The 25,149-nt window shown below is 38.9% G+C and overlaps 1 protein-coding gene across 1 annotated transcript in view; it reads left to right on the top strand.

Moving 5' to 3' along the window:
* Positions 1 to 25,149, top strand: part of KMT2A (lysine (K)-specific methyltransferase 2A) — a 75,338-nt gene that overhangs the window by 11,592 nt on the left and 38,597 nt on the right. Inside the window, exons 4-7 of the mRNA XM_012729402.1 lie at positions 14,196 to 14,265; positions 17,062 to 19,721; positions 22,107 to 22,284; positions 23,140 to 23,374. Of these exons, the coding sequence (XP_012584856.1) occupies positions 14,196 to 14,265; positions 17,062 to 19,721; positions 22,107 to 22,284; positions 23,140 to 23,374 (3,143 nt within the window). The remainder of the gene's footprint in view (positions 1 to 14,195; positions 14,266 to 17,061; positions 19,722 to 22,106; positions 22,285 to 23,139; positions 23,375 to 25,149) is intronic.

Genomic DNA, 25,149 nt, shown 5'->3' with positions numbered 1-25,149 from the left:
TTTTGTTAAAGATACCACAACTTGTGGATGTATTACAAATGTGTTTGCTAGTCCTTTACATCTAATATAAATTGGTTTTGTGTGAACTAGGATCACAGAGGCCTATGACCCTTGGCTTTTAAGGTTGTGTGGAGAGCTTGCATCACTCAGAATGAAACTATTTTAGATATGTTGGGTTGCAGAAAGCATTTCCTGTATAGTCAGAGTGAAAACTGTGAATTGGGATTATTCATATAGATCACAAAAAGTCTGGGCAGAGCTGATAGTAACAGTAGCTCATTTTCCTACCAACTGTGTTCTAAAACCTTGATTGGGTTATTGAAGCTTTAGGACGTTAGGCATGGGAATTGTATATAAATTCTTTTTTTTAGGTCACTTGATAACTAGGTTCATTTAAGATGATTTACACATAGTGAATATTTTCTAAGTTTTGCAAACGTCCACTCTCAGCCCCACAATCTCAGAAAATGACTGAAGATCAAACGTGGATTGTTGAAGGAATTTTGCAAGTGATGGAGGGACATTTTGATTCCCATAACTTTTAATTGTCAGTTATACAGGTATAAATTCAGGAAGCAAATATTATAAAAACAAGTAATAATACATGAGAAATTCTAGTATTGGAGTAATAAAAAGTAGTATTTTTTAATAACCTAAAAAAAAAAAAAGGTGAATGCCACATAATGTGAACTTCTCAGGATAAGATGGCAACTTCTTTTTCTTTCTCTTTTTTTTTTAAAGATTTATTTATGTATACAGAACTTTGGTACAGGTCATCACCTCCAGGGCCCAGGATCAAGCGGCTGCAGCTAGCTTGCAGTGCTGCATCCTAACCCTTTGTGCCACCAGGGAGTGGCAAACTTCTAAATGCATGGTAGTCAGAAGATACCAGTTGGTTTTTTCAAAATATTAAGAACACAGCTATGGTGATAGCACACGGGTTATTTGGTGATGGGAAGCCCATGGGGATTACAACTGAGATGGAAAAAGGCACAAAATGATGTAAAAATAAACTATTATATATTATATATTATTATTTTTTAAAAATACTAAGAACATAAAACCTCTGGTTCATATACAGATGTTCACTCCTAAGAGGTATTAGGTCAAAATTGTGTTGGTTGACAGGATAACTTTGCTGTTTTTCCGAGGGAAATGTTCACTTTTGATGTCTAATTTCATTACTTAAGAGCTGATGTTATTTACCTTTAAGGGTAAGGAAGTTGTGAATTCATGTTTCTTCAGTTGCTAATAGTCATTCAACAGCCTGTCTCCTCAGAAGGAAAGATGCAGCCTCGTTTTTGCACCACAGCAAGAGCAATAAGCTAGAAGAAAAAAAAAGAAATTTTATAGTAGAAACTTTAAGAGTTGAATGAGGCTATAGCAAAAATGAAGTTAACTATTTAAATTTGGCATGTGAGAGACCAGAACATCTTAAAATAAAAGAATCATCTGAAAACAGTGTTGTTTGTTTTATTTTTTCCAGCCTCTTAAAGTGGATTGGGTCATTTTGTGGTACTTCCTGTTACATAGAGAAGAATAAACCCTGTGATTGGGATGATTAACTTAATTTCCACAGTGTATCAGTTAAGTAGGCTAATTTCTTCTGCTACAGCAAGCAGATAAACCAGTTCAGACTTGGAACCTGAGGAGCCTGGAGTATACTTTTTTTATTTTTTGTTTTGTTCCTTAAGAGCCTGCAGAGTAATTTGGGGCATTGCCAAGAATCTGTGTAGCTTACTATCTGAAGTAGTGCGTTCATTTTGCTGTGTGTGTGTGTGTGTGTGTGTGTTTTTAAAGACAGATTTTGTGACTGCTTTTTCTGAAGCTGGATGGGTGGAGTTCACCTACCTCATTTGCGGAGCTATATTGAGCGTCTTTACTTTTTTCTTCTGTTAACAGGGAGTGGGGGTGACAGATAATATTTCTTTAATTACAAAGTGGGTAGCATTTGTGTTTCTTAGGTGACAGTTGCTAGGTAGAATTGCATTAAATATTTGAAAACAGGATTTCATTCTTGTGTGACTAAAAATTTTACCCACTGTTGTTATTGAAGAACAGTGTAGTATTTTCTTTGCTCTCTTTAATCCTAGGTGACCTTTCTGTGTTAACATTTCTCAGTACAGGCAGAGATCATATTTAAAACTATTTAAATCTCTTCCTATCTGTTGTGCATTCAACCACTGTTCTCTTTGATGCACCAATAACTAGCAGAATCTGACCTTGCCCCTACCCTTGCCAGGCTGTTGACAGAGACTGTCAATTCTATAGCCACATAAGGTTTTTTAACTGGTTGGATTTCAGTAGTCATCTTGGCTTACGGAGTTTGTATCTTGATTTCTATATATTTTACAATGCTTGTATATATTATATTTTCCCTTTATAGATTCAATAGCTTTATTTTTAAATTCTCCTTTTGGATTCATAGATGTCACAATATTTTCTTCTATGACAAATGATAAAAAAAAGTGCTTGCAGAAAGGCCCATTTTCCCCCTGACATTAAAAAATAAGCACTCCATATAACGGACCATGCGAGAAAATAATAATTAACAGCTATATACCAGAGACATTTTATGGGGGTAGAATGGGGAGTGGGATCAAAAACAGTGGGGGGAGGGAAATGCACTGGACTATGGTGATGGCACATAGGTGATTTGGTGATGGGAAGCCCATGGGGATTACAACTGAGATGGGAAAATCACAAAATGATGTAAAAATAAACTGTTATATTATTAAAAAAAAAAAAAAGCACTCCACAAAGTGAGAAATGGAGCAACTTGGGAAATTTTAATGCATTTTGCAGAGAATATCTTTTACCTACCAGAAAATGACCAAATAACAGGACTTTAACATTGAACAGGTCTCTTTCTCATGGTACTTACTTAGTATCTAATTTCTTTATATTGAGGCTTTTTTTTTTTAAGATTTATTGATACATACAAGAACTGGGATAGAGGCCAGTGGTAGGGGGGTTGAGAGGATTCATGAGAGACAGCGTGGGGAGCAGAACAGGGAGATTTACTGAAATACACTGCTGAGTGGGGGAGAGAAATGAGGTCTCCTGCTCTATGCTCCATGTGGCTCACCTCCCTGGCCAGGGATCGAACTTGCTCTGCAGTGACCGCAGATAGCTTCATAGTGCTGAGACTTAACTCCTTGCATCACCAGGGAGGCCCCCCCCCCTTTTTTTTTTTAACAGTTCAGCTTAAAATATCTTACGAATTTAAGTGCTAAAATTACAATATTTTGCAAGGTACTTTGGAAATTGGTAACTTAAATGTTGAAGCTCTCCAAACTAAACATTAACAATTGTTCCTAAGAGCAATTCAAGTATTCTTTATTTATTGATTCTTGACATTCAGAGTAATATATGAAGTGAGTTGTTTTAAGTATTCTTAAGGTATTTAATTGTTGTTTTCTTCCTGTTAAAAGGGAACTTAAGTACTTCCACATCCTTTGCCACCTTATTTAATGGAAGAACTACCACTCCCTGCTCTGGATTCCATTTCTTGTCATATCTGCAGGTAGCTCTGGCAGTCATGCTCTCTCCTCCATTTGTATTCTCTCACAACCAGATTGGATTAATTAACAAACAAAACTAGCTGTCTTAATATAACCCTTCTTTTTGAAAACCTTTGCTACAAGTCTTTCTCAAGCTACTACCCCCAATTCTTTGCTTCCTTTCACAACAAAATTTCTTGAAAGTGCTGTGTGGAATTGCTGTCTCTACTTTGTCGCCTCTCATCCCCTACTCAACCCCTGGAGGTGGGCTTTTATCTCTATGATGTACCAAAATAACTTTTATCAATGTCCTCAAGGACCTCCTTCTTAGAATAGATAATCTTCAGTCCTCAGTCTGTTAAACCTTTGGGCAGCAGCATAACACAGCTTTTCTCTGGATTCTGAGACACTACACTCACCTGCTTTGTTGTTTACTCATTATTTGTTCACGTTCAGTATTCTGTGTGATTTCCTCCTGCCTAACTCTCCTGAATATTGGAGTCAGCTAGGAGCATACCTTTGGCAATCTTCCCTAGTGTGACACTTCCTTGGTGTGACACTTCCTTGGTGATCTTATTCAGGCTTCACCTATATGGCTGAGGACCTTTGTTTCTGTGTGTGTGTGTGTTTAAGGTTTATTTATGCACACAAGAACTGGGATACAGGCAGACTTGCATGTTTGGGGGTGAGAGGATTCACCAGAGTGGGGAGCAGAACAGATGGATCCACTCAAATACACTGCTGAAGGGAGCAGCGAGTGGGTTAGGAGGGGTCTGCCATACCATGTTGGTCACCTCCCCTGCCAGAGATACAACTTGTGCCTCAGTGGCTGTGGAGAGCTTCATAGTGCTGCACTTTATCCCATTGTGTCACCAGGGAGGTCCCTGAATCTTTGTTTCTAACCTGACTACATCTTAGACTCGTGTAACCAAGTGCTATTTGACTTTTCCATTTTCATAATAAAAATTGGAGTGGTTCACATTTACTGAATATTATGGGCCAGGCTAAGTAGTCTGAGTACTTCACATGTATTGTCTTACCTAATTTTCTGTTCACTCTCTGAGGTAGCCTTTACTCGCCCTAGGCAGGGAAACAGGTGTACATCAAAGCACTTGTGTATCTAATACCACATCCATAAAAAATCTTGAATTTTCTATTTGTTTTGAAATGACTGTACCACTGAAGTTGCTCAGGTCTGACATTTAAAGAGTTATCCTTGATTTATCTCATTTAGTCACATCCCAGATCTAACCATTAGCAAATTTTGTCTGTGTGATCTTCCAAATACCTTAAACCCAACTCTTACTCTTACCACCAAAACCCAAGAATTTTCCCTTATAATCTCTTGGCTTGGGCTTCCCAGCAATCTCCTTGCTTATGTTCTTACCTGACTAGAGTTTGTTCTTCACATAGCAACTGTGCACTCCATAGAAATATCAGTCAAATCATTATTCTCTCTAAACCTGTCAGGGACTCCCCCACCATTACTAGAATGTCCAAGTTCCTTATCATGACTAGCAAAACTTATGTGATTTGGCTTCTGGTCAGGTCTCTTCTATGGCACCATTTCTTATTTTCACTCATTCTGCTATTGAGCTATGGCAGTCTTTGTCGTACACACCATGCTTGTCTCTGCGCTCTTTACTTATTATTGGGCTAGACCGTTACTTCACCTAGATCTTTATAGATCTGCCTTTTTCTCATCATATAGGTCTGTTCCAAGGTTCAGCAAGTCTATTCTGCAAAGGGCCAGATGGTCTCTGCTACAGCTACTCAACTCTGCTGTTGTAGTGTAAAAGCAGCATAGACAATACATAAAACAAAGGGGAATGGCTGGATTCCAATAAATATTTATGGACACTGAAATTTGAATTAACATACAATTTCCAAATGCACAAAATCATGTTTTGATTTTTTAAAAAAGGCATTTTAAAATGTTAAAAACTATTCTTAGCTGTGGGATGGGGGGCACTAGATTTGGCTGATGGCCCATACTTAGCTTGCTAACCCTTGGTAAAGCATCACTTTACAGAAGCCTTTCCTGACTATGCTGATGGAATAGGCCACAGCTAACCCATACCAATTTCCATTGCCTTTGTTTACGTGAGATGTGTTTACTTTCTGTCTCCAATAGACTATAACCTCAGGTGACAGGAATTTTTTTTAACCTGTGTATCTTTAGCGTCTAAAACAGTGCCTGGCACTATAAATATTGCCGTATAATTGAATACCACTCACTTTGGAATTACTACTGCAGACTTATGTCTGGTCTCTCTGTTCCATCTCTCTTTTGTGTGTATAGATCTTGTGTGTATATAAATATGTATATGGAAATACCATTTCCAGAATAAATTTCAAACACATAACTTTTTCTCCAATTGATAAACAGTGGTAGCTCCCTGCTGTTGGTTGTACCACCTTGACCATAGCATCCTAGACTTAGCATGGTCCTATTACTTAATTTGTCTTTTTCTTGGTCCTGCCATGATTCCCTTTCCAACCAAGTCAATTTTTACTAGTCCTTGTATTCAGTTTCTGTCCCTCATCTTTATTACCTCCTTTTCATTAATCAGCCATTATCCATAAAAACTGTATTCTTTAAAACTTTTATAGGGTGTGAGCCTCAGAAAATCTGAAGAAACCTGTTTCTCACTTGACAGATGCTCATATTTTCCTGTGCTTTCAGAGAAGCTTCTCAGCTTACTTCTGCCTGTAAGCTCCTGCAAGTTAAATCCATCCTTGGCCCCTTTCCTGCTTTCTCAGGAACAGGGAATTCCTTTCCATTGTGCTTTGTATTCCTTCCCTCCCTGTGCTGTTCCCTTCTTCCTCGTACCTTTTCCATTTACCACCACTTTGCTTTTGAGGATTTTCAGTATTTTCTTTCTTACTGGTATGTTTCCCTTTGGCATATAAAATAAATCAACTTGAAACAATCCTTTTAAGCTGATCTTTTTGTACTTTTGCCCTGTCCCTCCTTCCCCATATAACTGAATTTTTCAGAAGAGTAGTCTTTATTCATTTCCATTTTGGCACCTAAGCTGGCTTCATCCTACTAAGTTTGGTTTCTCCTGTCTCTAACACTGCGTTTATGTCGGCCTTGGTACAATGGCAGGTCACCTCCCAATTTTGATATCCCACTGTACAAGCTCAGTTTTTACCCAGTTTTACCACTCCTTGATACAACAACTCATCTCCTTCTATAGCTTCCTTTTCCCTCCTGTGTGGTGGTAAGTGTGGACATTCCCTAGAGAACTACCATCACTCCATTTTTCTCAGTATTTTCTTCATGAGTGATTGCATTCATATGTACATTTTAAGGATTCATGTATGTAATGAATCAGGTGTGTTCTCTCCAGATTATTACAGCTTAGATATTTCAAATTCACATGTCTAAAGTGTGATCTCCCTCCCCACTCTTAAAAACCTCTCTTATATTCCCACTCTTGGTAACTATCATATAAACCTGCAAGTTTTTACTGATTACTTACTCCCCTTAACCCTTTACATATCAAAACCTTGTCCATTTTGCTTTCTGTCTGCGGGATTTGTTCTTTTCCCTCAATCCCGATGCTGCTGCAGTTTATTTTATAACTGTTCTTCTTCCTTCTGTTAGGACAGGCAATCTCTGTTTCCCAACTGCCTTCAGGATGAGACCCATTCTTCCTTGAAGGTAAATTCAAACTCATGAAGACATTAAAGATCTTTCACAGTCTACTTCTACCACCTCACACCCCTCAATACCTTGTGCCCTTTCTCACATCAGGTGTAGGGATTCAGCCATACTGAGCTGTCTGTGCCTTTGCATGTGCTGTTTTCTCTTCTCTGCCTGCAATATCTCCTTCCCACCCCAATTTATCATCTTTCAAAAGTTATAGGAAGTTTTCATCCTCTGAGCTGGCTTTCCTGACTCTCCTTAACTGGGTTAGTTGACTTTGTTATGCTTCCATGTTCATTCCTCTAGCGTGTCTTCCTTAGCATAGTAGGCAACACATCGTATTCTGTTAATTTACTCATCTGCTCTTGACAGACTAGTAGGTGCCTGGGCAGAATGTCTTTTTTTTTTTTTTAATAATAGTTTATTTTTACATCATTTTGTGCCTTTTTCCATCTGGTTGTAATCCCCGTGGGCTTCCCATCACCAAATCACCCATGTGCCATCACCATAGTCCAGTGCACTTCCTTCCCCCCACTGTTTTTGATTCCATTCCCCACTCTACCCCCATAAAATGTCTCTGGTATTTAGCTATTCATTATTATTATTATTTTCTCACCTGGTCCTTTATACTCCTGCTATGAGTGAAACACCATCTAGTATTTTTCCTTTTCTTTCTGGCTTATTTTACTAAGCCTGATCTTTTCCCACTTCATCCATGTTGCTGCAAAAGTCATGTGTTTATTTTTTGGTTGCTGAGTAATATTCCATTGTGTATATGTACCACATCTTTTTAATCCAGTCATCTACTTTTGGGCATTTGGGTTGTTTCCATGTCTTTCCAATTGTAAATAAAGCAGCAATGAACATGGGGGTGCAGGTATCTTTTTGAGTCAGTGTTTTTGTGTCTTTTGGGTAGATACCTAGGAGTGGGATTGCTGGGTCGTAGGGAAGCTCCATGTTTAGCAGCTTGAGGAACCTCCAAACAGTTTTCCATAGTGGTTGTACTAGTTTGCATTCCCACCAGCAATGCAGGAGAGTTCCTTTTTCTCCACATCCTCACCAACATTTGTTGTTGCTAGTTGTTTGAAGATGTGCCATTCTCACTGGGGTGAGGTGGTATCTCATTGTAGTTTTAATTTGCATCTCCCTTATTAACAAGTGATGTTGAACATTTTTTCATATGCTTGTTTGCCATCTGCATTTCCTCTTTGAAGAAGTGTCTTTTTAGTTCTTCTGGGCAGAATGTCTTTTTCCTCTCCTTTCATTCCTTAACCCAAACCCCTCAACTGTATGGGTTCATATATATTTGAATGAATGAGTATATGATGTGAGGACATTCTCCCTATGCATTCCTAAAAGTACAAATTAACTGATTTTTTGGAGTCTGCCAGTATCTTCTTCTGTAATGCTGTTACCATAGTAGACAATGTTTTTAAAACAGTGTATTACATTTCTTTTATTTTTCATTTTACAAACATTTATTGAATGCCAAAAATGTGCCAGTTACTAAGAATACAAAAAAAAAAAAAAACTGTCCCAATCCTTAAAGAGTGAATACTTTAGAGGAGACAAACATGTAAGCACATTTTTAATCCCTTATGCTAATTAAATACTAGTGATTATGTATACATGTCTTTAAAGTGCAACCTGAAGACCTTGGTATTTTAGAGCTTGTAGCAGCAGACACAGATGGAAATGTGCCAGCAGAAGTGATAGCTGGCTGGAATAAATTCCTGAAGGAGCAGTGTTACTCTTTATTTAACTGGAGCTGCTGAGATGTGCAGTATGCCTTTGCAGTTTCATCTGCATTAGTTGTTCTCAGTAATTCTTAGTTTTCCTATGGCCTCCTCATATGATGTAAATAATACCAAAAATGAGAAACCTTCAAAGCAAAAGAATTTCAAAAAATTAAATTGTGATTTTCATATTGTCTGATTATTATTTTTTAAAGATTTGTTTATTTATGCATACAAGAACTGGGATACAGACTAGAGGTGTAGGGGGTGAGAGGATTCACCAGAAGCAAAGTGGGGAGCAGAACAGGATGATTGAACACTGCTGAGGGGAGTAGGTCTGCCATGCTGTGTGGGTCACCCCTCTAGCCGGGGATGGAACTCATGCAGCAGTGGCTGCAATAGCTTCATAGTGCTGTGCTTTTTAACCTGTTGTGCCACCAGGGAGGAGCTAATGTTATTTTCAGTGGATTCATTGGTAAACCTTTGTAGTTGGAGTATGTAATGTTTCAGCTCTAAAGAATATGAATTTTGAAGACAGAAGATTGCTGAGATACAGTGACTAAAGGGCATATTTATCATACTTATGAGTTTAATGGCAGTTCTCTGATGTGCTAAGGAATCTGCTAGAAAAGAAGGAAGGGTATGAGCAGTTATCCATCCGCAAGCCTTGTTTTTCTGAGACCAGTAGCCACTGATTTTGTTTATAGAAGAGTTTGTAAAGTAGCTTTGGAACTGCTTCCTTAGCCTTGGGGTGAAGAACTCCAGCTGAGTGATTTTTGCTCTAACTATAGTAAGTAGTGAAGAATTTAAGGGAGGAACTAAAATCTGTGTTTTCAAGTTTCAGATTATTAGTTTATTAAGAACAGGGCCCAGTCTAATCACTAGAGATTAGTTGGGACTCTGATTTATGTTGGAGTGCTACTTAGTTAAAATACTGAGAGGTAGAGATACTACCATCCTCAGAAAAAATTTGAAATTTATTGACCATTTCTCTATGAACCAAAAACTAATGTAAGAGGAAGAGTGCATTATTCCATGATTTAAGCAATTTTTTATTCCAAAATATGAATTATATACAGTATTTTTATCCTTCACTGACATTTGCACAAAATACCAAAATTGTGTACCTACCTGTCTGCCTGAGAAACTTCATGGGAACAGGACTCATGTCATTCTCCTTTTTGCATTTGGAGCAGATAGCATGCAAATGGCAAACATAAATGGTTTTTGAATGAATAAACAAATAAAAGGAACAGTGCTTTGAAAAGTTTTCTTAGTTGTGCATAATTTCTTGAAGCACAGAATTTGATGTAATTTTCCAAAATGTCTTTATTTTACATATAAATATTATCAGTAGTACTCAGTTTGAATAATCTTAGGGTCTGTTGGTGGAAAAAAGTATTCCTGTTGCTTCATCACTTATAAGTATAACCAGGCCCTCCCTGGTGGCACAGCTGGTTGGAGCACATCACTGCAAAGCCAGCCACTTCGGTGTGAGTTTGAGCCCTGCCCTGGAGGTGACCCACATGGGCGGCAGACCTCTCCTGACCCGCCCGCTGCTCCCCTCAGCAGTTTACTTCATCAGTCTGTCTGTTCTGCTCCCCACTCTGTCTCTCTGCACCTCTTGCCCTGCACCTCTTGCCTCTACCCCAGTTTTGTATGCATAAATTAATTGAATCTTTAAAATTTATATTAAAAAATAAAAATAAGCTGCCAATAAGGAATTAACATCCTGCCATAAAAAGAAAAAATCTTTAATGTTGATGTATTTACATAAAGTAGATTTTACTAGTAAAGAGATACTTAAAAGTTCTCTAGTAATGTGTTCCCTATAGTAAGAGATAAGGGTTATAAAGAATCCTATACATTTATTATTTATTATTTAACCCCAGAGAGTGGGAAACAGAACAAGAGGATGTAGTGAAACACTGCTGAGGGGAGCAACGGGTGAGAAAGGAGAGATCTATTGCGCCATGTGAGTCAACTCCCTGGCTGCTGCTGCTGCAGTGGCTGCCGATAGCCTCATTGTGCTGTGCTTTAACCTGTTGTGCCACTACGGAGGGCCCCCGTATGTTATTTTTTATAATTATATCTCATTTAGGAAGTAATATTAAATGGCTTCATTACATTCGTAATCACTGAAAGAAAAGTATGACTTACCAGCATTTTACAGTACTTGACAGGAGATTTTTTTCCATATTTAGAGGTAAAACTTGATGTATTAAAATCTTGGTGATCTAGATTCCAATGACATTATTTTCTGGTAAGAATAGGTTTACTGGTTCTTTCTTGTATACTGTCTTGGAATCATGTGATCATCAGAGAAGGCCATGTTGAAAGAAGTGTGTGTGGTGACTGGCTGTCTGGGACCAGGCCCAGGACTACCTGTTTATACATAATATGGGTCTCCTGTACTCCCTTTGGTGCTCTCTGGGCTTATGGTGCCAAACGTGATTTAATTGTCGCTTGTTTGTTGTCCTTTTTGTCGACATTTTCTTTAGTGTTTGGATTTCCCGGCAAGTTTCAAACTTTGAGAGCAGTACTGTTACATGTTGACTACATCTTTGAGGGACCCACATGCTTAGAGGGGATGATGGAAGCTAAATGAAGAAAGGGCTGCAGTTTTAACACTGTCTGGCATCAGTTCTTTTCCAGTGCTCTTGATTTGGCTTTCCTTAAATTGGAGAGAACTAGGGCTTAGGCTCTTAACAGGTGTAGGAGGCTCAGAGTAAGATGACTGGAGGTCTTTAACTTAACAGTGGCTTCTTTTTTTGATTAAACTAGGTTCCTTTTGTTTTTGTTTTTTTTAGTGCAAGTTTCAAGAAGTTAACCTATATTTCCCTTAAAAAGAAAGCTCTTGGGTACAAGGAGGTCTTTTTTGACAATTCATTCTTATTTCAATTATAAGATCAGAAGGAAAGAGCTAACATCACTTTGGAAAGTACTTGCAGACTTGGGCCAATTTAGTTGTTACTGCTTGATAGCTCAGTAGTACTCTGTTTTATAGCACATGGAAGTTAGAAAGCTTGAAATATAGATGCAACTAAGGGGCCTTTCCTGGTGGCTCAGCGGGTTAAAGCACAGCACTGTGAAGCTGAAGCTTGCAGCAGCCACCTCAGCATGAGTGGCAGGGAGGTGACCCATGTGGCCTGGCAGACCGCTCCTGACCCACTTACTGCTCCCCTCAGTAGTGTGCTTCATAGATCTGCCTGTTCTACTCCCCACTTTGCCTCTGGTGAATCCTTTCACCACTCCTTCACCTCTGACCTGTACCCCAGTGCTGTATGCATAAATAAATAAACCTTAAAAAAAAAAAAGCAGCTAAGGTTGCTGATAATGATCATAGCAATATGGTTCTCATTTTAAAAGTTAATAATCTTTCATTGCCTTGCATGTTGGTTATTGTATGCATAGTTGCTAAAATTCTCATTACAACCTAAAACTCTAAACATTTAGTAATGTAGTCAGTCCCCTTGGTAAGTGTTGAGATGTCTTCATGAGATGTGTATAGATTGTTAGGTTGTCCCTTGACAATGATCAGTAAAAAGTAAGTTAAGTCAGAACCTTTGAAGGATCTGAAATGGGCATCCTGTTACTTTAATAGTAACTGGTAGAATACCAGATTTGTTCTGTAGATTTATTTGATTCATTTAGCTATCTGCTTGTAGTTGTAAATTCTAACTATTTTGGTAGGAGGTAGTTGTAACTATGATCTTGGGCAAGTCATTTGACCTCAGAGTATCAGTTTCTAAAACCGTATCAATAATAAGAACCAAAATATGAATGTGACCCTATAGTTTTAAATGATTGTACATAATTTACATAAATTATTTATTATCATTTACTCCTTATAAAACATCAAAAAAAAGTATTAAGTGACTTACCTAATATACATAGCTTAAAAGTGCTTGAACTGAGAACTCAAACAAGTCCATCACTTTCCTCAATGCTGTCTGCTGATGAGGGGATTGGCTGCCAAAATTCTAAGATCCTGTTCTTGTTTTCATTTACAGAAATTGAGGAAAATTTACCATTGCCTCTTCTCTACTTCCCCCCCCCAAGTACATGTTAGCATTACTATTTTGATTGTTTTTCTGCTTAAAAGTACATTTTAAAAATTAAATGCCTTTAAATTTACAACGTAAGCCTGCTAACTTGTTTAAAGGGTTACATGCATCTTTTCATGTAGCCTTGTTTTATAAATGGTTAAACAAATTAGTGTCTGTCTGATTCTCACTTTAAACTAACTGGAAAACATTAATGCAGAATATCTGTAGGTGTTGCCCACATACATGTGGTCTTGCTCTTGAGAGGAAAATCTGAGACCCTTAAGTGTTGGAACTTAGCTTGGGACTTATCAGAGTAAATTGGAGGCTCAAGAAAATGTATTTATTCCTTACTTTGTTCTTGTTTTATGTGGATTTGTTTCTGGAATCTGAAATTCTTTCTTGCTGAAAAGAATTCTTAGTCTCTGGATCAGCAAATTCTGTTTATCAGTTTGTTTTAAGTAGATCATCTTTCTTGAGAATTTGTCCAAAATAGGTTAAATCCTTAGTATTTTTTAATAGGGGCAGGTTAAAAGCTAGAGGTAAAAAGTTTTTGCCTTTTCCAAGTATAACTGAAATAAGATGCTTCCTTTAAGTTATTCAAGAACACATGTTTCCCTATATGTGATCAATTCTTGATTCTTTTCAGAAATGCTGCTGCCCACCATTAAGTCTCTTATCACAGGGCATTTTAAAATGATGCCATAAATGCATGTTGAGAATCTTTGGATCTCAAATGTACAAAAAGCACATCTGAATGTCAATTCCTGAGTTAAGGAACTGACAATTATGGCAAATTTCAGTCTCTATTAATGTTTAGTAGACAAGAGATTAAGATATTGTTTATGTTATCCTTTATGTATCTATAGATTTAACTACTTAATGAAAGTAATTTGTTTTATTGGGGCTCTATATTTTGCCATTGTTCTAATTTGCTTACTTGAATTAAAGTTCTTTAATTGTTTTGGGCTGTATCTGTCATTTGAAATTTAGGACTGTCCCCTGAATACTGTGCACCAAAAATGACATTTCAACGCATTGTTCAAATAACACAGCTCCTATTTGTCTGTAATGAAGCTGTATGACTGGGTCTAGTATTTCAATATTAGTTATTATATAATATCCATGTGAATTACAATTAATACATAGAGTTTAATTATCCAAATTGATTTGTATCTCCTCTGGGCATTTCTTTGGGGTATGTTCACATTTGTAGTTTTGTTTCTGATTTTAAAATAATTTTCCTTTGTTGTAGGATGAGCAGTTCTTAGGTTTTGGCTCAGATGAAGAAGTCAGAGTACGAAGTCCCACAAGGTCTCCTTCAGGTATGGCCAATAAGCGCGTGGTGTTAACAGATTGTGGCTTCCCCTTGCTGCCTTTGCAAAGATGTGGTTTTTGTGCTTCCTTCTTTTTCCTTCACGTAACATAGGTAATGGTTTATGAGCTAGTCCTCTTAATGGAACTCCTTTCTATGAGGCCACTTTTGGTTTATTTTATGTATCTCACTGGAAACTACTTGAGGTATGGGAGGGTAGCTTGCCACATAATGATTGGGAAATCTGGCAGGCAAATCTTGAAAGTAGCTTACTAAGAGCACCCTCAGGTTCACATAGTTTTCATTACATGATATATACGCTTTCGGGAATAATTTGACCATTGTTTTTGCAGACAAAATTTGGCTTTATCAAAGAACTAACAGAAATTGGAATGATAATGAACCTTATCTGCTCCTTAAAAGACTGTATTAAAATTTTTTTAAATTACATGGGGTAGGTCCATTTATAAGCAGTATTTGTCATCGTCCTCATCAAGAAAATATGTAGAATGTCTTGAAATTCTATACTTAGAGCAGTTTCCTGAGAGACGATCCTCAGGAATAGCATTTAATGGCTTGCAGAATTCTGTTACATAGGTGAGAGCAGTAGATTTTTTGATGACAAAACATTCCCCCCTGTATTGTTACTGTTATTTCTTGAGTGGTTTTCTGTAGCTTGATAATCTAGTTAAATATGATGTTGTTGGTTATATTTTTGTGCTTTGACATTAGCTTGGTTTGTGATGTTTATTAGCATATAGTTTTCATTTAAGAGCCGTCATATGTTATGTAGTAGTCTAATTCAAACAAATAACATCAGTTGATAATTTTTCTTTTCCCAAGTGGTAATGGTATTTCCATTCTAGTTGGGAGGAGTCAGTCAGTAGTGTTTCAGCATATGTACCATTTAGACAGCAGCAATATTCTCTTCAATCTGTAATGGAATTTAAACTTTGTGTCAGAAAGTGATTTTTTTTTTGGATTTATTTATTTATTCATATAGAGCTGGGGTACAGGCCAGAGATGCGGACGGTGAGAGGATTCACCAGAGACAGAGAGGGGAGCAGAACAGGCAGAGTGAGGAAGTACACTGCTGAGGGGAGCAGCGGGCGGGTCAGGAGAGGTCTGCCAGGCCATGTGAAGCTCCTCTGGGGCCGGCAGGCAGGCGGGACTCGAACTCATGCGGAAGTGGCTTAAGCTTCTTAGTGCTGTGCTTTTAACCCGCTGCGCCACCAGGGAGGGCCCTCAGAAAGTGACAGAATGAGACCCTGAATGTAGATAGATGATGAGCAATTACTTACATCTGATTTGCAAGTGACTCGAATGTGTTGTGCCTCATGGAAGTTAGCAGTAGCATGGTACTCTGTTCTGCTTGTCCAACAGAAGATTCTTTTAAAAGGTGGAGAAAAGAGGTTTTCACGATTAAATAAGCCCCTCTGAGTAAAACCTCATGATAAAATCAAAATTACCATGACTGCAAGGAATCTCATAATGTACTTTTGGGTAAGACTTTGTTAATTAACCTTTTCCTGATGGCCGAGCTTAAGTTTTTTTCCTTGATTCTTAGTCTATTTCAGGTGTGATTTTTTTTTTTAAACACTCTATAGATATGCTTCATTATTTAGGAAATGAGCACAGTTTGTCTACTGTCTCCTATTTTGTTACCTTTTTTTTGTAATTAGTAATTAGTAATTTTGTAATTAGTGTGTATATATTGAACGTGGACTTACATGCCCTTAATCTGTTAAGGGAAGTCTCAAGTGAATGATGTGGGAAACCTCAATAATAAGGTCTTTTTGACTTCTTTTAGAAGGTGGTTCATATTCAGATATGTTTACCATAGTGGCATAAATCTCTTTAGGTGCCTGTTAGGGGAGGTTTTAGTCTCAGGAAAATGTTGAGTCATGTAAAACATTGAAAGTCATGAGGGAAGAGACAATGTGATAGATTAAGCAACTTAATCCATTTTGAAAATATGTGTTTTTTATAAAGAATTTATAAAATTCTTAAATTTACTGGTAAGTAACAAATAGAGCAGATATTATTTAGCAGGTTCCTTTTATTTAGAATAGAAGAAATCCAACTTAATAAATTGCTCATTTGCTCTTGAGATCAGTTAGGTTAAATTTTTGAGGAATTTTGGACTAATTATTGTTAAGAACCTCTAAATAAGGGAATAGATTAAGGGATACAACATCTTGTCATTTCACTGATTAGCTCATATACCACTGAGTTCATGTATTATGTCTCATGAATGAAAAGTTTCTACTTAATAACACTTCTTTAGTTTACTTTGACAAAACAGGAAGTACAGGAAACTGAACTGCCCAGTCACTTACTCCTATGGAAGTTGATGTTATTGATTGCAGAACACCTTGTTCAAATTTATTAAAACCAGTATTCCAAATTGCAAACATAGGCTGGCATGTTCTCAAATGTCAAATCTTCCTGGGGAGGGTATGAGAAAGATAGTACAGATTTTTTTTTAATACATTTTTTTTTAATTCAGAGAAACTTGTTTTCCTAAAGTTGTGGGAAGATCAGTTTTGTATATTGCTTGCCCTGGTGAAGATCTCTTATTTATTTTTCTGTCAAAAAAGTAAATGTTCTTTTAGGTGGAATGTGATTTGTGTGATTTCTTTAAGGAAAGATTTTGGTGAAAAATAAGCAAAATTAGTTCTATTGTCTCATTAGACCCATGTAAAGTTCAGTACAAAATATGGCTTGTGCTGATATATTCAGCTTAGTTAAGACCTGAACTATAAAGCTAAATATATGCTCTTCATTGTTTAATTTCTACACACAGTTAAAACTAGTCCTCGAAAGCCTCGCGGGAGACCTAGAAGTGGCTCTGACAGAAATTCAGCTATCCTCTCAGATCCATCTGTGTTTTCCCCTCTAAGTAAATCAGAGACCAAATCTGGAGATAAAATCAAGAAAAAAGATTCTAAAAGCATAGAAAAGAAGAGAGGAAGACCTCCCACCTTTACTGGAGTAAAAATCAAAATAACACATGGAAAGGACATTTCAGAGTTACCAAAGGGAAACAAAGAAGACAGCCTGAAAAAAATTAAACGGACACCTTCTGCCACCTTTCAGCAAGCCACAAAGATTAAAAAACTAAGAGCAGGTAAACTGTCTCCTCTCAAGTCTAAGTTTAAGACAGGGAAACTTCAAATAGGAAGGAAGGGGGTACAGATTGTGCGACGGCGAGGAAGGCCTCCTTCAGCAGAAAGGATAAAGACCCCTTCAGGTCTCCTCATTAACTCTGAACTTGAAAAGCCCCAGAAGGTCCGGAAAGACAAGGAAGGAACACCTCCACTTACAAAAGAAGACAAGACAATAATCAGACAAAGCCCTCGAAGGATTAAGCCAGTTAGGATTATTCCTTCTTCTAAAAGGACAGATGCAACAATTGCTAAGCAGCTCTTGCAGAGGGCAAAAAAGGGGGCTCAGAAGAAAATTGAAAAAGAAGCAGCTCAGCTGCAAGGAAGAAAGGTGAAGACACAGGTCAAAAATATTCGACAGTTCATTATGCCTGTTGTCAGTGCCATCTCCTCACGGATCATTAAGACTCCTCGGCGGTTTATAGAGGATGAGGATTATGACCCTCCAATTAAAATTGCCCGACTAGAATCTACACCGAATAGTAGATTTAGTGCCACATCCTGTGGATCTTCTGAAAAATCAAGTGCAGCTTCTCAGCACTCCTCTCAAATGTCTTCAGATTCCTCCCGATCTAGTAGTCCCAGTGTTGATACCTCCACAGATTCTCAGGCCTCTGAGGAGATTCAGGTACTCCCTGAAGAGCGAAGTGATACCCCTGAAGTTCATACACCACTGCCTGTTTCCCAGTCCCCAGAAAATGATAGTAATGATAGGAGAAGCAGAAGGTATTCAGTGTCAGAAAGAAGTTTTGGATCTAGAACAACAAAAAAAATAACAGCTCTACAAAGTGCCCCTCAGCAGCAGACCTCTTCCTCTCCACCGCCACCTCTGCTTACACCACCCCCGCCATTGCAGCCAGCTTCCAGTATCTCTGACCACACACCGTGGCTCATGCCTCCAACAATCCCTTTAGCATCACCATTTTTGCCTGCTTCTACTGCTCCCATGCAAGGGAAGCGAAAATCTATTTTGCGAGAACCAACATTTAGGTGGACTTCTTTAAAGCATTCTAGGTCAGAACCACAATACTTTTCCTCAGCAAAGTATGCCAAAGAAGGTCTTATTCGCAAACCAATATTTGATAATTTTCGCCCCCCTCCACTGACTCCTGAGGATGTTGGCTTTGCATCCGGTTTTTCTACATCTGGTACTGCTGCTTCAGCCCGGTTGTTTTCACCACTCCATTCTGGAACAAGGTTTGATATGCACAAAAGGAGCCCTCTACTGAGAGCTCCAAGATTTACTCCAAGTGAGGCTCACTCTCGAATATTTGAGTCTGTAACCTTGCCTAGTAATCGAGCTTCTGCTGGCACATCATCTTCAGGAGTATCTAACAGAAAAAGGAAAAGAAAAGTGTTTAGTCCTATTCGATCTGAACCAAGATCGCCTTCTCACTCCATGAGAACAAGAAGTGGAAGACTTAGTACTTCTGAGCTATCACCTCTCACCCCACCATCTTCTGTCTCTTCTTCATTAAGCATTTCTGTTAGTCCTCTTGCCACTAGTGCCTTAAATCCAACTTTTACATTTCCTTCTCATTCCCTGACTCAGTCTGGGGAATCAGCAGAGAAAAACCAGAGACCAAGGAAGCAGACTAGTGCTCCGGCGGAACCATTTTCATCCAGTAGCCCTACTCCTACTCCTCTCTTCCCTTGGTTTACCCCAGGCTCTCAGACTGAAAGAGGAAGAAATAAAGACAAGGCCCCTGAGGAGCTGTCCAAAGATCGAGATGCTGACAAGAGTGTGGAGAAGGACAAGAGTAGAGAGAGAGACCGGGAGAGAGAGAAAGAGAATAAGCGGGAGTCAAGGAAAGAGAAGAGGAAAAAGGGATCAGAAATTCAGAGTAGTTCTGCTTTGTATTCTGTGGGTAGGGTTTCCAAAGAGAAGGCTGTTGGTGAAGATGTCGCCACTTCATCTTCTGCCAAAAAAGCCACAGGGCGGAAGAAGTCTTCATCACTGGATTCTGGAACTGATACTGCTTCTGTGACTCTTGGGGAAGCAACAGCTGTCAAAACCAAAATACTTATAAAGAAAGGGAGAGGAAATTTGGACAAAACCAACCTGGACCTCGGCCCAACTGCCCCATCCCTGGAGAAGGAGAAAACCCTCTGCCTTTCCACTCCTTCATCTAGCACTGTTAAACATTCCACTTCCTCCATAGGCTCCATGTTGGCTCAGGCAGACAAGCTTCCAATGACTGACAAGAGGGTTGCCAGCCTCCTAAAAAAGGCCAAAGCCCAGCTTTGCAAGATTGAGAAGAGTAAGAGTCTTAAACAAACTGACCAGCCCAAAGCACAGGTACTCTTTTCCATTTTACCTATTAAAATCAGCATCTTATTATTAATAGTCTTATCTCTGAGTAAGTTTTAGGCTAACTGTTTCAATTACATCTAGTTATGAACATCAGGAAGAGTGTAGTAGAGCTAATGGAATGTGAGAGAAAATACTATGTAGAAGGAACAGTGGGGTAAAGATGGGAAAGTATGAAACATACTTAAGGAATGAATGCTGCATAGATGTAGGAAGGTGGTGAACTATGCCTGAAAGGTAGGTTAGAGCCATATCACAGAGAATGCTGAGTTGCCTGTACTTACTAGGTTTGATGTAATGGGACCTGACTTAATTTTGAATGTGCATTTTTGTGGGCAGATTGTTTTAGGAAATGAAAGGGGGTGATATATTGTACTCACTTCCTTTGAATAGTGAGTGATTAGAGTGGTAGATAACAGGTGTTTGAGAATACAAATGAAAAGCACTTAGCCTTTAATTTTGGGGCAGATAAACTTAGGATTCTGTTAAGATGATGCCAAACCAATTTTTACAAACAGCATTATTTATTTATTTATTTATTTATTTTTAAAGATTGGTTTATTTAAACATGCAAGAACTGGGGAACACCCCCCTGAGGTACAGGGAGTCAGAGGATTCAGCAGAAACTGAATGGGGAATGGAAAAGGCAGATTGAAATACACCACTAAGAGGAGCAGTGGGCGGGACAGGAGAGGTCTGCCAACACTAAACAAACAAGCATTTTTTTTTTTTATTAAAAAGTTTATTTTTACATCATTTTTCACATTTTTTTTTTTCATCTCAATTGTAATCCCCACGGGTTTCCCATCACCAAATCACTCCTGTGCCACCACCATAGTCCCGTGCAAACAAGCATTTTTTAATGAAGTGAACTAAGTACTGGCTTTTTCTGAGAAAACTTGCTAATATTTAGGTTTTTCTTTAAAAATTGTCATGCTGAAAAATAAATAAAAATTGCCTTGTAGTAGATCCTTATATATGACAACTTACCAGTCAGTTCCGTTAACTACAAACTTGGATTTTTTTTTTTTTTTTAAAGATTTATTTATTTATTCATACAGAACTGGGGTACAGGCCAGAGGCTCAGGGACGGCGAGAGGCTTCACCAGAGACAGAGTGGGGAGCAGAACAGGCAGATCGACGAAGTACACTGCTGAGGGGAGCAGCGGGCGGGTCAGGAGAGGTCTGGCTCGCCATGTGGTCTCCTCCGGGGCAGGCGGCAGGCGGGAATCGAACTCATGCAGAAGTGGCTTCAGATTCTCAGTGCTGTGCTTTAACCCGCTGCGCCACCAGGGAGGGCCCAAACTTGGATTTTTAATGCTAACATTCAGCCTAGGGCCACTAAAAAGTGCTCCTAGGTAAGAATTTTACAGGGAATAGGATGGGAGCTCTTTCTGATAACACGTTGGATGTTTTTTGGCTAACCCTGTACTTGTGGGAATAGTGGCCATTTAAAATGTGAGACATTTCTGTTTGGAACCATGGATTTTTTGTTTTTTAGAGATTTTTTTTATTTAAGATTTTTGCATACAGTACTGGGGTATGACCAGAGGTGCAGGGGCGGTAAGAGTAGTCACCAGAGACAGAATGGGGAGCAGAACAGGCAGATCAGTGAAATACACTGCTGAGGGAAGCAGCAGGTGGTCAGGAGAGGGCTGCCACATCATGTGGATCACCTTCCTGGCTGGGGATCAAACTCATGCTGAAGTGGCTGTGGCTAGCTTCATAGTGCTGTGCTTTAACCCGATGTGCTACCAGGGAGGGCCCTGGAACCATGGATTTTTTTAAAAATAATTTATTTTTATATCATTTTGTGCCTTTTTTCATTTCAGTTGTAGTCCTGTGGGCTTCCCATCACCAAATCCCCTCGGTGCCATCACCATAGGGAACCATGGATTTTTATACTTCCATTTATCAACTATTTCCCTCTACTTCTCTGGATTAGGGAAATATTGGATTAGGGAAATATAAGATATAGTCAATAGTTAGATAATTCCTACTTATCCCAGTAGTTAGCTAATCCCTAAATATCCCAGATATATATTGATATATAATTCTCAGAATTCAAGTTCTGTGTATACAGATACAGATATTGAATTTTCAGGAGAATTTTAAAATAGTATCATTAGGGATAGAGCTCAGTTGATTGATGTTTTTGAATAGAAGCTGGTTTTTTTCTTTGCTGCCAGTTTCAGTACAGAAGTAGTTGATTCCTGTTTATTGCTAAGAAAGCTGGGAATAACTAAGCTGTATGTGTTGATTCTAGAGTTATTTAATAGTCAACTATATTATATAATAATCAACTGTACCTTGGCTTCATTTAATTATCTTTTCAATATGTAGGTTTTTATTTTTGGTTTGCTTCATATTTAGGGTCAAGAAAGTGATTCATCAGAGACCTCTGTGCGAGGACCCCGGATTAAACATGTCTGCAGAAGAGCTGCTGTTGCCCTTGGCCGAAAACGAGCTGTGTTTCCTGATGACATGCCCACCCTGAGTGCCTTACCATGGGAAGAACGAGAAAAAATTTTGTCTTCCATGGGGAATGATGGTAGGTTAGGAACTTTCCCCTTGAAGTCTAGCAATCATGGGATTTATTTGCTGACCACTCTGGAGCTACCTAGTAGGCTCTTCATAGCATTTTATATTAGTCTGGGTCTTCAAAAAAATTGATGATGGGGTGGGAGTGGTGTTAGATGCATGAGGATTTTATTAGAGGAAATGCCTGAGAAAATGGGAATGGAGTTGGGGAGGGCAGTCAGACTGCTCTGCAAGTTGGACATCAGTAAAAGATGAGGGAAGGAAGGTTGGGCAGAATCTTCTAGACAGCCATGCGTTGCTTGATAGATTTGGTGAGACTCTTGAGGAGTCCTTCAGAAAAGTTGATTGACAGAGAAGTCCTGTCTCCCAGGCACAGTCACAGTTTCCCTGCCACACTCAATCACTGCCAGGATCAGCTCCATGGGAGTGTGGCCTCTGTGTGCCTGGGTCCCAGAGTACAGCAGCTATCCCCTTGATCGGTGACATTCCCTTGGTGGAAGAGCCATGAGGCACATTCTCATGTTTGCCGTAGAGATCCTAAATGCTGGGTGGCTGCTCACAGGAAATTTAGGGAAGTGTAGAATATCTTTAGAAGCATTCAATTTGTATTCTTGACCTTAGGTTAAATTGTGTGCTGTTGTCAGTGTGAGCTTTTGCTTTTATCAAGTTGCACATTATAGGCTTTTAAAATTATTTAAATATTTATTTTAAAAAGGTTCTGAAATCTGCATTTGAATATTTTTATTAAAGTCCCAATTAAAGCAAAGTTTTAATATATGTAATAATATAAATGAAATTTGAAGACCTCCACTCTCAAGGAGGAATTAGATATTCCCTCAGAACTAATGACACATTTCTTTAACAGACAAGTCATCAATTGCTGGCTCAGAAGATGCTGAACCTCTTGCTCCCCCAATCAAACCAATTAAACCTGTCACAAGAAACAAGGCACCTCAGGAACCTCCAGTAAAGAAAGGACGGCGATCCAGGCGGTGTGGGCAGTGCCCTGGCTGCCAAGTGCCTGAGGACTGTGGTGTTTGTACTAACTGCTTAGACAAGCCCAAATTTGGTGGCCGCAATATAAAGAAGCAGTGCTGCAAGTGAGTCTCACTCTCAGGTGTGGCTCTCTTAGCCAGTGGGTTGTATGTGCCTAGTTTGTTGGAGAGATACATCAGAGAAACCAGAGTTGTAGTGAATCTCCTCAAATTGCAGGACTAGAGGCAGTGTTGGATTTTGTTGTATGGATGGATTGGACTGTGCTTAAACAAGAAATCTTCTGGCACTGTGCTGTCATCCTGCAGTGGTGGAAATGGTGATGTTCTGTATCTGCCTATTCATTGTGGTAGTCATTAGCCAAATGTAACTATTTAGTGAGGAGCTACATTTTGATTAACTTAAATTTAAATAGCTACATATGTCTAGTGGCTACCATATCAGTGTAGCTCTAGAAGGATTTTGGCTACAGGCTGACAAATTTAGGCATCAGTATTTATTAGGTCAACAGACACTTGTCTTTAGGACACTTAGGCAACATGAGTGGTATCTTGTCTTTTTGCTCTGGTTCTCAGAACATTTTCATGCATCTGGAATCTTTGATATGAAGTTTTGATTACTTTTTCCCCCCCTTTTAAAGTCACTTACATTCTGGGGTAGCTTTTAAACTGAGGTGACATACATGATTGCAGGTGTAGGATGACACTCTTCAGGTACATTTTTTAAAAAGATTTATGTATACAGAACTGGGATACAGGCCAAAGGTGCAGAAACAGTGAGGAGGTTCACCAGAGGCAAAGGTGGGGAGCAGAGTAGACAGATTAATGAAGCACACTGCTGAGGGGAGCAGTGGGCATGTCAGGAGAGGTCTGCCGCGCCATGTGGGTCACCTCCCCAGTGGGGGATGGAACTTGTGCTGAAGCAGCTCCATGAACTTCATGGTGCTGCGCTTTAACCTGTTGTGCCACCAGGGAGGGCCTTCTTCATGTACATATTAACACACCACCCCTGTCTCCAAGGTACTTACAGTCCTCTACCACAGTCCATTTTACCCCTTCCCCACATAACTCTTTCCCTCCTTCCCCTTCTTTGGTGACCTCAACTTCATAGTCCAATTTTTTTTTTAAGATTTATTTATTTATTCATACAGAATTGGGGTACAGTCCAGAGATGTGGAGGGTGAGAGGGTTTACCAGAGACAGAGTGAGGAGCAGAACAGGCAGATCAACAAAGTACACTGTGAGGGGAGCAGCGGGTGGATCAGGAGAGGTCTGCTGCGCCATGTGGTCACCTCCGGGGCAGGCTGGAATCGAACTCATGCGGAAGTGGCTTAAACTTCTTAGTGCAGTGCTTTAACCCGCTGCGCCACCAGGGAGGGCCTCATAGTCCAGTTTTTAATGTGTGTTATTGATTAGTTTTATCTGACCCTTTGTTTTGTTTCTATACATTCTGTATATAAGGGGCACAGTCCAGTGTTTGTCTTTTCTCCTTCTGACTTACCTTGGAGTGGTAATTTTTTAAAATGGCTCAAAAGAGTTCTACAAACAATAATTTTGGTGATAGAACATAACAAAACTACCTAACAGAAGAAATAGGTATTGTCAGTAGATACTTGTTGAATAAATGAGTAAAAGTGACTTACATAAAACACAGTGGGAGAAATACTGCATTATTTACATTAGAGGGGATCATTTCTAGGACCCACAGTTCTGTGCTTTGGTTTAGTCTGGCTTTGCCAAGATTCTTGTGACAGTCCCATTCATGGAAAGAAATAAGAAAAATCACAAGTCAGCAGAAAAGTACACAATAGCAAGATAGAATTGCATTAAATTTATGCTTTGAGATGGACTCAGTTTGATTTTGGAATTGAAGTTTGGATTTC

The sequence above is a fragment of the Condylura cristata genome, unplaced genomic scaffold (genome assembly GCF_000260355.1).
Source record: "Condylura cristata isolate star-nosed mole 26May11 unplaced genomic scaffold, ConCri1.0 scaffold00025, whole genome shotgun sequence".
Taxonomy (NCBI): domain Eukaryota; kingdom Metazoa; phylum Chordata; class Mammalia; order Eulipotyphla; family Talpidae; genus Condylura; species Condylura cristata.
Note: the sequence above shows the minus strand (reverse complement) of the source record. Positions and strands in the feature narration are given on the sequence as shown.